Raw genomic sequence first — 12,403 nt, 5'->3', positions numbered from 1 at the left:
TTATTATAACTTATTAAACTTATTGTGGGCAAAAAGAGCTTTAACAGCAGATCTCGATGAGAACGAGATAAGAGATAAATAAATATGATGAGATGCTGCAACTTGCAATTGTATCTATTTATTTTATAATATGTATTATTTCTATTTTTTTTATAATATAAGAAAAGTATACATTTCTTAATAAATGGAATGTAGGCAGAATTAATAACAGAAAAGTTATAATATCACTTCTATAAGAAACAAATCTAATTGATAATAATTGTATTTCTATAAAGGCAATCGAGGTAAAAGATAATTAGCCAAGTCTTTGCCAGGCTTGTACAAAAATATTTTATTACTTTTCACTAGTATCTTACAGCATCACTTTAGACATTTAATTCTACTTATGTTTGGAAATGTGCAATATCAAAAATTCTTATAAATCTATGGATCTATGAAAATATAATTTTAAAAGATCTAAATGAAATATGGATATACCTAAGTAGGTATTCTAATTTCTAATAGATTTTTATACTATCTGATTATCAGAGTATTAATTAAAATAATTAAAAAAAAGCTTTATGTCAATATTGTCCACCGTAAAACGGCAGGACTTAATCCAAAAATTATTTAACTACAACAGAAAGCAAGTTCCTAGAACAGAAAAATATATATTAAACACGAGGGTACCATACCTAATTTATAAAGGATGGAACAGTTTAATCGTTTGAAGAAGTTTTGCAGTTATTTAATTAAGATCTTTGTACCATACCAAGGGTAGATCAACATTTATGTGATGAGTATTTGATACGCTCGCATTAATGTGTATCAATTGTCATATTATGCGATTTCTGGTGTAATTATTCATAAATTATTAATTTAACTATTCACTAAGTAAATGGCCATATTAAATGAATAAGTACATAGATTAATAAAATATGGGCTATGCAATCTTCTAACAAACAAGGACATTTTCAAATCAAGAGATAATTGTAAATTTGCAAATTTATATTGACCAAAAATTGTATCATATTTTGTGGATATATTTTTTGATTTAATCACATTTCAGTGTTGTTGTATTTGTGGAAAAAGAGTAACAAGACTTACCGCGACGTTTTGCTGGTCGGCTTGTGCGATTCGGGCAAGACCGCTCTCTATTCGCACTTGCTGTTCAACAAGGCCGTCCAGACCTTCACGTCGCAGGTGGAAAACATTGGCGAATTCAAAAACAGCAAGGTACACTAACAATTGAACGTAAACGGACTTATGAGAACGTGATTTAATTGTGACAATTATAATTTTTGTTTTTAGAAATGTTTGCGTGTCGTCGATATTCCTGGACACGAGCGAGCGTTTGGTAAATTTTGGGATGTTTACAAGACGAGCTGTTAAGGGATAATTTTCGTCGTCGATTCGGAAAACGTGCAGACGTCGGTATGCGATGTAGCAGAGTAAGTGTAATACAATTTTTGAGATTTAAATTTCAACTAATCTGTCTTTTGCGTTGCTAGCCTGTTGTACAGAGTGATCACCGACGACACGATTGTTTCGAACAAAAGCAAAATATTAGTCGTTTGTAATAAACAAGACAAACTCATGGCCAAAGGTTCGGAAGTCATCAAGACGTTACTCGAAAAAGAATTGTATAGGCTCTCTATGAAGGGCCAACGCCTTGTGAGATCCCGTGATCAGTATCATCACCTGGAACCGGATGATTCAAGAAACCATTATGTCTTTATTATAACTATAGTTTATAAATGCTATTTATTGAGCTAAAAAGTTCACCATTTTCTTGATTCAAATGGAGAAAAACTGTGTCTTTAGACACAAGCAGTGCCAAACAAATATCTTAAATCCTTTCCCCTAAACTGGGTGGAAGTTTTTTTTCAGTAAAGTTTTACGGCTTAAGGTCTGAAAATCAGACCAAAAGTACATCTAGAGGTTGCAACATTTACAAATTAAATCTGCTGTCAAACTTTTTATTAAGGAAAACCCCCCAAAAATTACACCTTGACAGTTTATATTTTGTTCTTCGTATGCCTGACCTGTCTGTAATAAACTTAGATTTCCGTTGAAATGGAATTTTATTGTTACTGGACGAAGGAGCTAATAATTGCCTTGCACATTAAATTTCTTTTAGCTGGTATAGTTGGTACTAGATTTTGAAGAAAATAAAACCACACACAGTAAGTCAATACAGTACTTCTTTCTCGACTTTTTAAATATTAGATGTACAAAAACTGTACATCATAGTCTAAACTGCTGTCTGTGCTATTGTCATATAATGGCCTGCTGTGTTTAACTTGAGGGTGGTTAGGGGAGGCTAGTGTTGGCAATGTTAGCGTTGGTAACACTGGTGACCAGGGCCGCCAGTGTACAACATTATTAATATTATACCAAGAGTCGTTTCGAACACTGCCTTTGAGTGTTGTTGACTTTTGTTTATAACGTACATATTTAATTAATATACAAAATTGGATTGTTTTTTTCACACAAGTTTATTTCGTTCTAATAATACTAGGGAAGTTTTCAACTTCCTTTCGAAACTCGTTCAGGCCGTAAGGTCAGGGAAGTCCGAACTTCCTTGGCGTCCTCTAGTTGTGCCAAAGTTATCTGGCTTAAGATATATTTTTATGGACTCTGAATGTACGCGCTTACCGTTTGGGCGCTCATGACGGTTCCCACGCCGACCGTCAGAGCTTGTTTGGGCACCTTGTCGATGTCGTTGTCGAAAAATCTGGCATTGGCCTCCAAAGTCTCTTGTGCCAACGTCTTGACCCGTGTCTTGGACACCAGGGAAGAACCGGGTTCGTTGAACGCTATGTGACCGTCCGGACCTATGCCTGTGGTAGGTAGATGTATACACATTATATGGAAATCCGGAAAGTTGTCGAATCAAGCAAAAAAAGTTCTCAAGTCTGTGTGTGTACTTACCACCGACGAACAAGTGTACGCCTCCGGCCTCCTCGATGAGCCGTTCGTAGTTCTGGCACTCGGCTTGTAAGTCGGCGGCATTGCCGTTAAGTATGTGTGCGTTTTTCGGGTCTATGTCTACTTGAGTGAAGAAGTTTGTCATCATGTAACAGTGGTAGCTCTCCGGGTGATTTCTGGGCAAGCCTTTCGTGGACGACACGGTCCAAAAAATTAATAACATTACAATATTCGTATTGTTTTATTACATGTAGGAGATTGCAGGATAAAAATTATCCCTCCAAAAAAATGGAATATTATTTGTTAGGGCTGGTAACACTGGTCCAGCGGTGTACAACATTATTTATAAGAAGAGTCGTTTTTTGAACTGCCGTTGATTGTTGTTGAGTGTCGTTTTTTTTTTTTTTGTTAATAATGTATTATATTAACTTAATAATTAATTCGCGAAATTGGATTGGTCTTTTAAAACAAGTTTATTTTATTGTAATATATTATTTATACAATTGTCAATTCATGCGGTTAAGCAGATTGTGGACATGTGTGAGATTATCAATAAAATATATTATATTATAATGCAATAATGTATCCTTTATTTTTCAAGTGATATTTTTGGATTATTCATTATAATTTTCATAAGAAACATTTGCAGGATCAATAAAAGATCAACACAACGACGAATTGAGCAGAAAACGTGAAAAATGTATTTCACCGAAAACGAAACTGTTTTTGGTGTCAATTAAAAATATTGTCTTAGTTGAGTTTAGAATGCGGAAGAATGGAAATGGCCATTATTATAACAGCTGGAATAAACATAAACGGTCAGAATGTAATTTCTCTCCTTTTTGAGGGCTTCCATAGTAAACAAAAAAAAAAATAGTCTTGACACAGTAACATAAGACAGTAGTTATATAATATTAAAAAAAAATCAAATGGCCATATTTTTAAGATGTGTATTATGTTATTGTAATGTTTGAAGTAGTAAAAACCATAAAAACGAGAAAACTTCAATACCACCGATATGTATTGCAATAAATAATCCAGGGTAAAATAGTTGGGAGAAGGAGCTGTGGAAGACCTCAAATGTCTTGGACGGACAACCTCAGAAGATGGTCCAACACATCTACGAATTCACTATTCAGTGCAGCCATCAATAAACTTAAGCTCACAGTAGAAAGTATTGTAAGTATTGTATAAATAATACCAATATAAATTAACCTAATGCATATATTATGCACTTACGTGCAGTGAAGGGTTAATATCAATATACTGAACGATATTTTATGGGGAATGAAGAGACTCTGAAAGACTACTTAAGAAATACTGGGACTTAAACTCACCAACGTACTCGTCCATGTTGAAAGTCTTGACGTACTTGAAAGAAACTTCACCGGCCCTGTAGTACTTGATCAGGTACTTGTACATCCCTAGCGGAGTTCCACCTGAAGTCGGTCTGAAGTTAATTGGTTTGCTTGTAAATAAGAAAGTGCGTTATTATATACTTACCCGTAGGAAGACCCAAGACAAAGTATCGGTCGGGCCCCGGGTTGAAGTCTTTGATTCTCTTGGTCACATACTTGGCCGCCCATTCCGAGACTCTATCAGCATTTTCAGTTATTATCATTCTCATTTTGGCTGCATAAAGACAAATAAAAGGTTGTGAAATACAGTGACCGAGCCAGATAATACAGGAATAGGTCAACAATTTCAAAACAACGCAACATGTACCTATCTATGTCATAGGCCCTATTTATTGATGAGTTAGGTCAAGGTAGTTTTTTGCCAAAATCTTAATCTTATGCACATCTTATTCCTTTGATAATTCACTAACTGTTTGGTTCTCTCGAGTTGTACTCGTACAACAAATAATTAGTTGGATTTGTGTATTGGCAAGAGCTATATATTTGTATTAATTGTCAATTGCACAACCATTGAAATCATAGTAGGTATGTGAAAAATAAAATAAAAACACGTCATTGTAAATACAATACCTACTCAGCGACGCATCGAAGGTAAAAATATAATGCAATTATAAATGTTTATTAAATTAAAATGAAACTATACAACTAACTCGATACATGCACAATAAGTGTTCATGGACATTTCTTGAGGAGTTAGGTATAGATGTTAATTTTAAGGTTTAACCGTGATGTGCACTTATTAGTCCGGTAATTAGGTGTTTTTTTTTTTTGTAGTTGAATGCAAAAATATATTTTTTAAACTTTTTTAGGCATAGTTTTTATTTATTTGTATACAATAATTTTTTACATAATTTATTTTCTCACAGGGTCCGAGCTCAATCGTAAAAACAATAGGTATGGTATAAATATAATGTTAATAAACACAATTATTAATGACTTGACATAGGATCTGGCCGTGAATGGTAATTGCTCTAGCTGTGCTTTATATGTGTGTATATATGGAAGAGGAAGTGTCATGAGGCCAACTGCATAATAATATCCAATGGTCTTAATAAAAAACTTAAATAATAAATGTCCGATATAGATATAGTAGTTTTGTAAAAAAAGAAAACGGTCGATTAAAAAAATAGGTATCACATTTTATATATATATATATATATATTATGGCCTATGAACTTTTGAATTGAGTAAACAATTCTAAAAATGTAAATACACGGATTTGATTCTATTGTAAAAATTGATGGGCAAGCTAGACAAATGTTTGACGTTTATATAAATATTAGGTAATAGTTTTAAAATCTTTTTCTAGAAAAAAAAATATATGTATATTTTAAATGTTTGACAATAATTAAAAGTAATAACGTTTCATTACAATAATTACTATACTGTTATTGTTGGTAAATAGTGTAATTTCCATTTTGCGCATCGTCAGGTTAGGTTAGAATAGGTATTAGTGTAATATATTTCTATTTGTTCTATTATTTTAAGACACAAATAAGTAATAGTCAGTAACGTACTAAGATTTGATAAAGAAATCAACGATTTGACACCTAACAATGTTACATAAGAGAAATTCAGTAAAATAATGGTCAATATTAACTACATAGTATTATAGCAGATATGGCCTGGTGTCGGCGTTTACTGTAAAAATTACCAAAATTATTTTCTTAACAAGTTCTACATGCAAACAAATTATAGTTTATTGATTTTTACTCGGTCAACCTGACTAAGACTCCATTTTGTACCAACTATATCTAATATATTTTAGACATTTTGTATCCCAAGGAAACGTTTTTACAACGCCCCTTTAAAAAACAGCAGCTTTTTCAAACTAAACAAAAATTGAGCATTGTAAAAAAATACAAAACATCTTAACGATGACTTTAAAATAAACCTTAAATTAAATCTACTCACTTTCAAATTTATTAACACACATTATAATAATTAATATAGCCTTTATAGGTCCATTACACTTAAAAGCGTATCGAATAAAGTTTTGACAAATTTAAAGATAAACATTTTTTTTTTAAACAGACTTGTGCTGTTAATGAGTTATTTGGAGTTGAATCTTTTTATTTTTATTTTTTTTTTACACTGAAATTAAATTTAAATTTACTAAAATAATTTAATTAAAACGGTGATTAAGTGGATTTCACTTGTAAGCCAACTAAATTGTATACCATGTAATTAGGATTCAATAACTATCGACGAGTAATTATAAATAATTATATTAATCGATACATTTAGTTTAATTAATAGAGGAAATAGACATTACGATATTGTTGTAATAATCGTTAAGTAATAATCATCAAGATGTATAATGACGTTTCGAAAAGAGGTAGGTACAGTTTTAATGAAATTTTTTCATACCTTAAATCAATGTTTCTAGTTTTGTGTTACATATTTATTACATGTGTTACGAATTATTGTGTTAAAAAAAATATAATAGCATTCATTCAAGTGTTCTTACCGATTTGATTTCTTATATCAATTCAATACGACGTGCAGCATTCAAGGCGGGCGTGTCACTGCTTGTGTTATTTAAATGGCAACTATTTAGCTTCTACACTCAGCTCGGCTTTGTCTGTAGACATGGAACACATGTAATATTCTATATACGTATATGTAATACAATGTATATTATTATGACCGATAAGGTTGTTGATGTTTATTTTCTCTGTCATTATCTTTTTAGTTTGTGTACTATGTGCCCATATAGTAGTAATTACTAATTATTTTGTATCCGGTGCAGCAACACGTTTATGTGAACAAAAGTTATTTTTCTTTATCGCCCGCTAAAGAAACTACTTAATTATATCGACATTAATATTGTATTAATACTATATTATCGTGTTTATAAGCATTGGATGTCGAATAAAAGAAAATATTAGGTATTATACAATATAATAATATTTCTGTCTAAGAAAATAATAACGATTAGGTATATCGTTTCATTTTGAAATAATAGTTTTATCTGATTTATTTTACTGTATCTTAAAAAACGTATCAAACATCCGTACACTTTTTTTTATTGTATTTTTCAACGATAAAGAAATGGAACATATTTCATTATATCATGAAAAATGATTTGTTTATTTACACACAACAACATAACATGGTAACGATTTGAAAACAATATAAACAAAATATAGGAAACACAATAATTTTACAAAACAATTATTAAAAAAATAAATTATTACAATAACATTAACGATCAAAAGTATTTACAGTAAATTAAACGGATAGGTTGAAAATGCAAGAAAAGGCAACAGTATTAAGTAGAATCAAATAAATATTTACAGTAAAAATAACAAATATGGGGGAAGGGGGGGGGTAGAAGGTGCAAGCCACAAGGGTACGTTAGAAACCGGAATAATAAAATCCTCTGTCGACGGGCTTGTCCGGGTACGGTTGCTTGCTTCTAAGGCTCTTGGCCTCAGGGTCTTTACCCTCGCGACCCTGGCTCTGTATTCGGCGTTCCCCGTGGCGGTGCTTTGGCCGAAGCGGGCCGCCACGATCGGTGTCCTACGTACGGGTTCTTGGGCCGGTCGCGTTTCGGCGGGTTCCTGGGACGGGCCGCTGGCAACGTCGTCGCCGCCGCTATGGGCTTCGATGGTCGGTGGTTTGACCTAGGTGGCTTCGTACAGAAGTGCGTCAATAATGGCGTTGTACGCACCGGCAACAGTTGACCGTGCCCAGCGGTTCAGACTGGTGGCCAGACAGCCTGACTTCTTGCGGCCGACGTCGTTGGCGTTTACGGGAAACAATTTTTTACAATGTGAGAACAGCTTGTAACAATGATAACAGACCAATGCGGTGGAAAAAATAACGTAACTCATAAGAGCAATTAAATATATGAGAATATAAAAATACATTACATAAAAGAAAAACATTAAAAAACATATAGTATAAAAAATGATTGGCTTTAGAATAAATTTACAAGAAAGACATAGGATTATTAGGAAATATAAAAAAGTTACCAAAATGGAGGAATATAAAAAATAACGGACACAGTCAACGTGGGCGGAATACCAAGAAAAAATAATAAATAATAAATTGCGAAGTGCACTTATACTAGAAATAAAACGATATAAATGAACAAAGACCATAATTAATTGGCATGCAAAATTTAACCCATCCAGAGCCTGTCGCACGTCCGCGGCATCTTCGCCGGCTTGGTCGGCTTTGGACTTGGTGGGTGCCATACGATCTAACACTTTCATAATGCCAATTGACAGCCCGTTCTTCAAAATATTGTACAAAAAAGACATTGCTTTAGGAGAAAAGGTTATTTTTGATAAAGAGAACAAGAGAAATATAAAACATGAAAACGATACACAGTACAATTTTAGACAAGTCAATAGTTACAAAAAAACAACGGCCGTCGTGACGACCGTTAGTTTATTTGCAACATTTGATTGTATAATATAGTAGCCAGACATATTATTATTATATTTGTTTGTTTATCTAAAGTCTTAACACCCCAAATGGGTAACGAGTACAGTTATTAAAAGTTTCACAAAAGAATATACAGCAACAACTTGGGTATTAGGTATACAAATAGAAATAATAACAAATAAATATATACACAATAAACACATGTAAGCTTAATTACTATTCAATATATAATATTTTTTAATTTAATTTGGGAATCAAAAGAAAAATCAAAATTAAGTACATTGTCACATGCATCTAAAATGCGATACTCTGGACTATATTTAATTAAGTTTGTGTAGCATTGTGGTATTAAGAACGGGCGATTATTTCTTAAATTAAAGGTTGGAATTTTAAAGTTTATTTTGCTTAGGAATTCTGGACAGGATAATTTACCATTTATTAATTTATGAATAAAACCTAAGTCGTTGTATAACCTTCTAGAAGCCAATGACTCTGAATCCAATTCTACAGCTAAAATATTAGACATAATATACGTTGTACCCATAAATGCCCGATTGATGTGTGTATGGATTAAATAAAGACAAATAATAAAGGTTCAGCTAAAGTATACTCAAAAACGGAATTTCTTCTTCGGATTTGATTTAATAATATATGTTTTGTGTTTGTGAAAGCGCTTGCTGTATAATAGCATAGAAAATCTAAGGTTATACTGGGATTAGGTTTATCACAAGTTGACAGTACTGTCGAATCAGATATACACTTTTTTAGGATTTGTCAACACATCCGTGTTAAAATAGGCAAGTATTACTACTGCGTTGTATCTCATTAGATTATTTACAAAAAACAAAATGTATTAAACTTTTCATGGATCCAGTGAAAAATTTCCAGAAAACTACTAGGTATGTATACATTTTTGTACACATGGTCTTTTTTTTTTTTAATATCCTGTTTTATACTAAAGAAATAAATCATATCATAAAGAAATGGAAAATATTTTATTTAACAAATTTTTTTTTTTTATTTACACAGAATAACATGGTAACAAACGATTTAAAAACAATTAACAAATAGGAAAAATGCCAAGTACAATAATTATACAAAATAATCAACAAGAACAACAAGCCACAAGGGTATGTAAAAACCCCGAATAGTGAAATCCTTTATCGTTGGACGTGTCCGGGCCTTCTTCTCTAGCTCATAGCGATAGCCGTTAACCTGGCTTTATACTCGGCGTCCACGATGGTGGTGGCTTGGCCAAAGCGGGCCACTGCTCGGCCAGTCGCATTGACGTCTGTGGCTTCAAATGGGACCGTACAGCCTAGGCCTTCATGCATTCCGGACAGCAGTTTGTCTTTGAGGGCCTTGCACGCATTCGAAACCGTTGAGCCATTGCTTTTGGAGATAAAGTTGATTTTTAATTAGATAAAGATTTATAAAACAAAACAAGTCACAGTGAAATTTTAGAATATTGTACACAAAAGCCATTGCAAAGTTGATTTTTGATTAAAGATTCACAAAGATTTATAAAGATTTATAAGAGAACATGAAAACAATACCAAACAAGTCGATAGTTACGATAAAACAATTTGCAACATTTGATTTTATAATATAGTAAATTAATTAACAAATAGTAAAAATGCCAAGTACAATAATTATACAAAACAATCAACAAGAAACAAATGACAATAATAATAATATGAATCAAAATAGGTCTGGAGGTACAAGCCGGATATGTCCGTGCCTTCTTCTCAAGCTCATAGCGATGGCCGTTAACCTGGCTTCATACTCGCCGTCCACGATGGCGGTAGTGGTTTGGCGGAAGCGGGCCACCGCGTTCCTGTTGCTCGGCCGGCCGCATTGACGTCTGTGGCTTCGAATGGGACTGTACTGCCTAGGCCTTCATGCATTCCGGACAGCAGATTGTCTTTGAGGGTCTTGCACGCATTCGAAACCATTGATCGTACCCGACGGTTGAGACTGGCCAGAGGGCCTAGTGTTTGGCGGCCGACGTTGTTGGTGATTGAAATAACAAAATACATTACATAATAGATAAACATAAAAAAACATACAGTATTAAAAATGATTGGCTTTGGAAAGTGCCGAGAAATAAATTGACAAGAAAGAGTAAGGATTAACAGGAAGTATATATAAAAAAGTAACTACAATAGATGAATATAAAAGCTAATGGACACAGTCAACAAATTGAAGAAATCAAACGACACGACTGAATAATGTGCAAAAATAACCAATTTAAAGCCACTGTTCGTGCGTCCATGGGTTTGGCGGCATCTCTGTTGGCTTGGTCGGTAGGTTGGACGTCGGCATTGACTGTTTGCGTATTGGCTTCGGGCTTGGTTTGCGCGATACAGTCCAAGACTTTGACAATTTCAATTGACAGTCCATATCTTTAGTTTATTACCAAGGGAAGATATAGAAAACACGGTGTTGCAAACACCAATGGAAATTGTGGTATCTATAGAAAAAAAAAAAATATATATTAGTAATAATTATTAACTAATTAACATGTTGAAGACGAAAAACTAGTCGATAATAAATGTTGTAAAGATTTTAATTTTTCTGCCAAACTGTTGTCGTTATTCTTTTGATATATTTTAAGACATTATTTATTCGTTTAATTTAATATACATCGTTTAATAGGAAATCTCTGCGCTACTTGTCTTTAAAAACCAAACGACTATTGACTTTGAATTTAAATATCTACAAAGTTACAAGTAAAAAATCGATTATTATTGAAAGTTTCTGAGATTCAAACGACAATTTTAAAATGTAATTTTTACTACCAAGATTTTTCCATGTTTGAATTTTCGACAGCAGCTGTACATCATAAACTTCGTCGCCTTAATTAGGTTTGGCCACAAGACGGTAAATAGTCGGTATAGCAAGGCAATGGTATAATTGTTTTAAATTTAATTATAACATTTTACCAGTTGTTAAAATCAACTGCCATTTTAAAATTCTTGTAGTATTCGTATTACAAGCAATTTAGTATTTTTTATCAGCAAGATTGTTATTTAGTGATAACAAAAAGTGATAACGTTGGCGCACGTATCGGTGGACGCATACAATTTTCCAGAAAAAAAATAACAAGAATGTATGTATCCAGAATGTTGAAATATAGAAAATGAAAAAAATCCAGAAGAGTATCGTACCAGAAACTAAAACATAGAAAATAAATTTAACGAAAATATTATAACGGAAATATAAAAAAAATGTAATTATATATTCACTGAAACGTAATAGTCCGGAAAATGAGAGTGCAGAATAGAAAATATATGTTTATCGCCATCTGGTGGTGCGATAATATCATAGATAATAAAAACATGATTTACACTATAGAATATTATCTTATTAGTTGATTAAAGAATAAAAATTGTTTGAATTTCGAGTTTCATTTTAACAATTTTTTGATATTTTTAAATAATTGTAAGATCTTTTAATACATTTGGTACTGTCTTGTGTTATATGCCGTTTGATGTCATACATTTATACATTTGACCCAGTAGTAAAGAATACACTAGTTTTTTTTAGTAAATTAACTAAATTGACACTGGAAACTTCCTCTAGGGTATTTTTTAAGAATTCACTGAATAGACTATAGCGAATTTATTTAACTATGCTATAAGTTTACTGCCTGAAAAAAACATTTAAATCTATTA

At 32.6% G+C, this 12,403-nt stretch overlaps 2 protein-coding genes and 1 long non-coding RNA gene across 3 annotated transcripts in view; all 3 read right to left on the bottom strand.

Annotated features, from left to right (window-relative positions):
* LOC126840032 (glucosamine-6-phosphate isomerase-like) overlaps positions 1 to 6,922 on the bottom strand; it is a 73,486-nt gene extending 66,564 nt beyond the window's left edge. The window contains exon 1 of the mRNA XM_050575526.1: positions 6,799 to 6,922. The gene's annotated coding sequence lies outside the window, so the exon portion shown is untranslated. The remainder of the gene's footprint in view (positions 1 to 6,798) is intronic.
* On the bottom strand, positions 1,606 to 6,922 carry LOC126839985 (glucosamine-6-phosphate isomerase-like). Its single transcript, XM_050575459.1, has 6 exons — positions 6,799 to 6,922; positions 4,414 to 4,542; positions 4,248 to 4,349; positions 2,914 to 3,096; positions 2,638 to 2,822; positions 1,606 to 1,680 (listed from the first exon to the last, which is right to left on the bottom strand). The coding sequence occupies exons 2-6, from the start codon at positions 4,535 to 4,537 to the stop codon at positions 1,606 to 1,608; spliced, it is 669 nt and encodes a 222-aa protein (XP_050431416.1). The 5' UTR covers positions 4,538 to 4,542; positions 6,799 to 6,922.
* A 2,809-nt stretch (positions 6,923 to 9,731) lies between these two features.
* Positions 9,732 to 11,770, bottom strand: LOC126840037 (uncharacterized). Its single transcript, XR_007686021.1, has 3 exons — positions 11,528 to 11,770; positions 10,501 to 11,199; positions 9,732 to 9,941 (listed from the first exon to the last, which is right to left on the bottom strand). It is a non-coding gene; the product is annotated as an uncharacterized LOC126840037 (long non-coding RNA).
* Positions 11,771 to 12,403: the final 633 nt, after the last annotated feature.

The sequence above is a fragment of the Adelges cooleyi genome, unplaced genomic scaffold (assembly GCF_023614345.1).
Source record: "Adelges cooleyi isolate 19-005CV unplaced genomic scaffold, UGA_ACOO_1.1 ACOO_flye_CR_arks_rails_tigmint_CR_PRNA_33, whole genome shotgun sequence".
NCBI classification, from domain to species: Eukaryota; Metazoa; Arthropoda; class Insecta; order Hemiptera; family Adelgidae; genus Adelges; species Adelges cooleyi.
This window is presented reverse-complemented; position numbering and strand designations above follow the sequence as displayed.

Excerpts from the sequence above, each read along its gene's own strand:
- LOC126839985 (XM_050575459.1), bottom strand. The coding sequence starts at position 4,537 with ATGAGAATGATAATAACTGAAAATGCTGATAGAGTCTCGGAATGGGCG. Across the intron at positions 2,823-2,913 it reads CGTACACTTGTTCGTCGGTG|GCATAGGTCCGGACGGTCAC; the intron begins GTAAGTACACAC and ends TACCTACCACAG. Across the intron at positions 1,681-2,637 it reads CCGTCATGAGCGCCCAAACG|GTGATGATACTGATCACGGG; the intron begins GTAAGCGCGTAC and ends ATCCGGTTCCAG.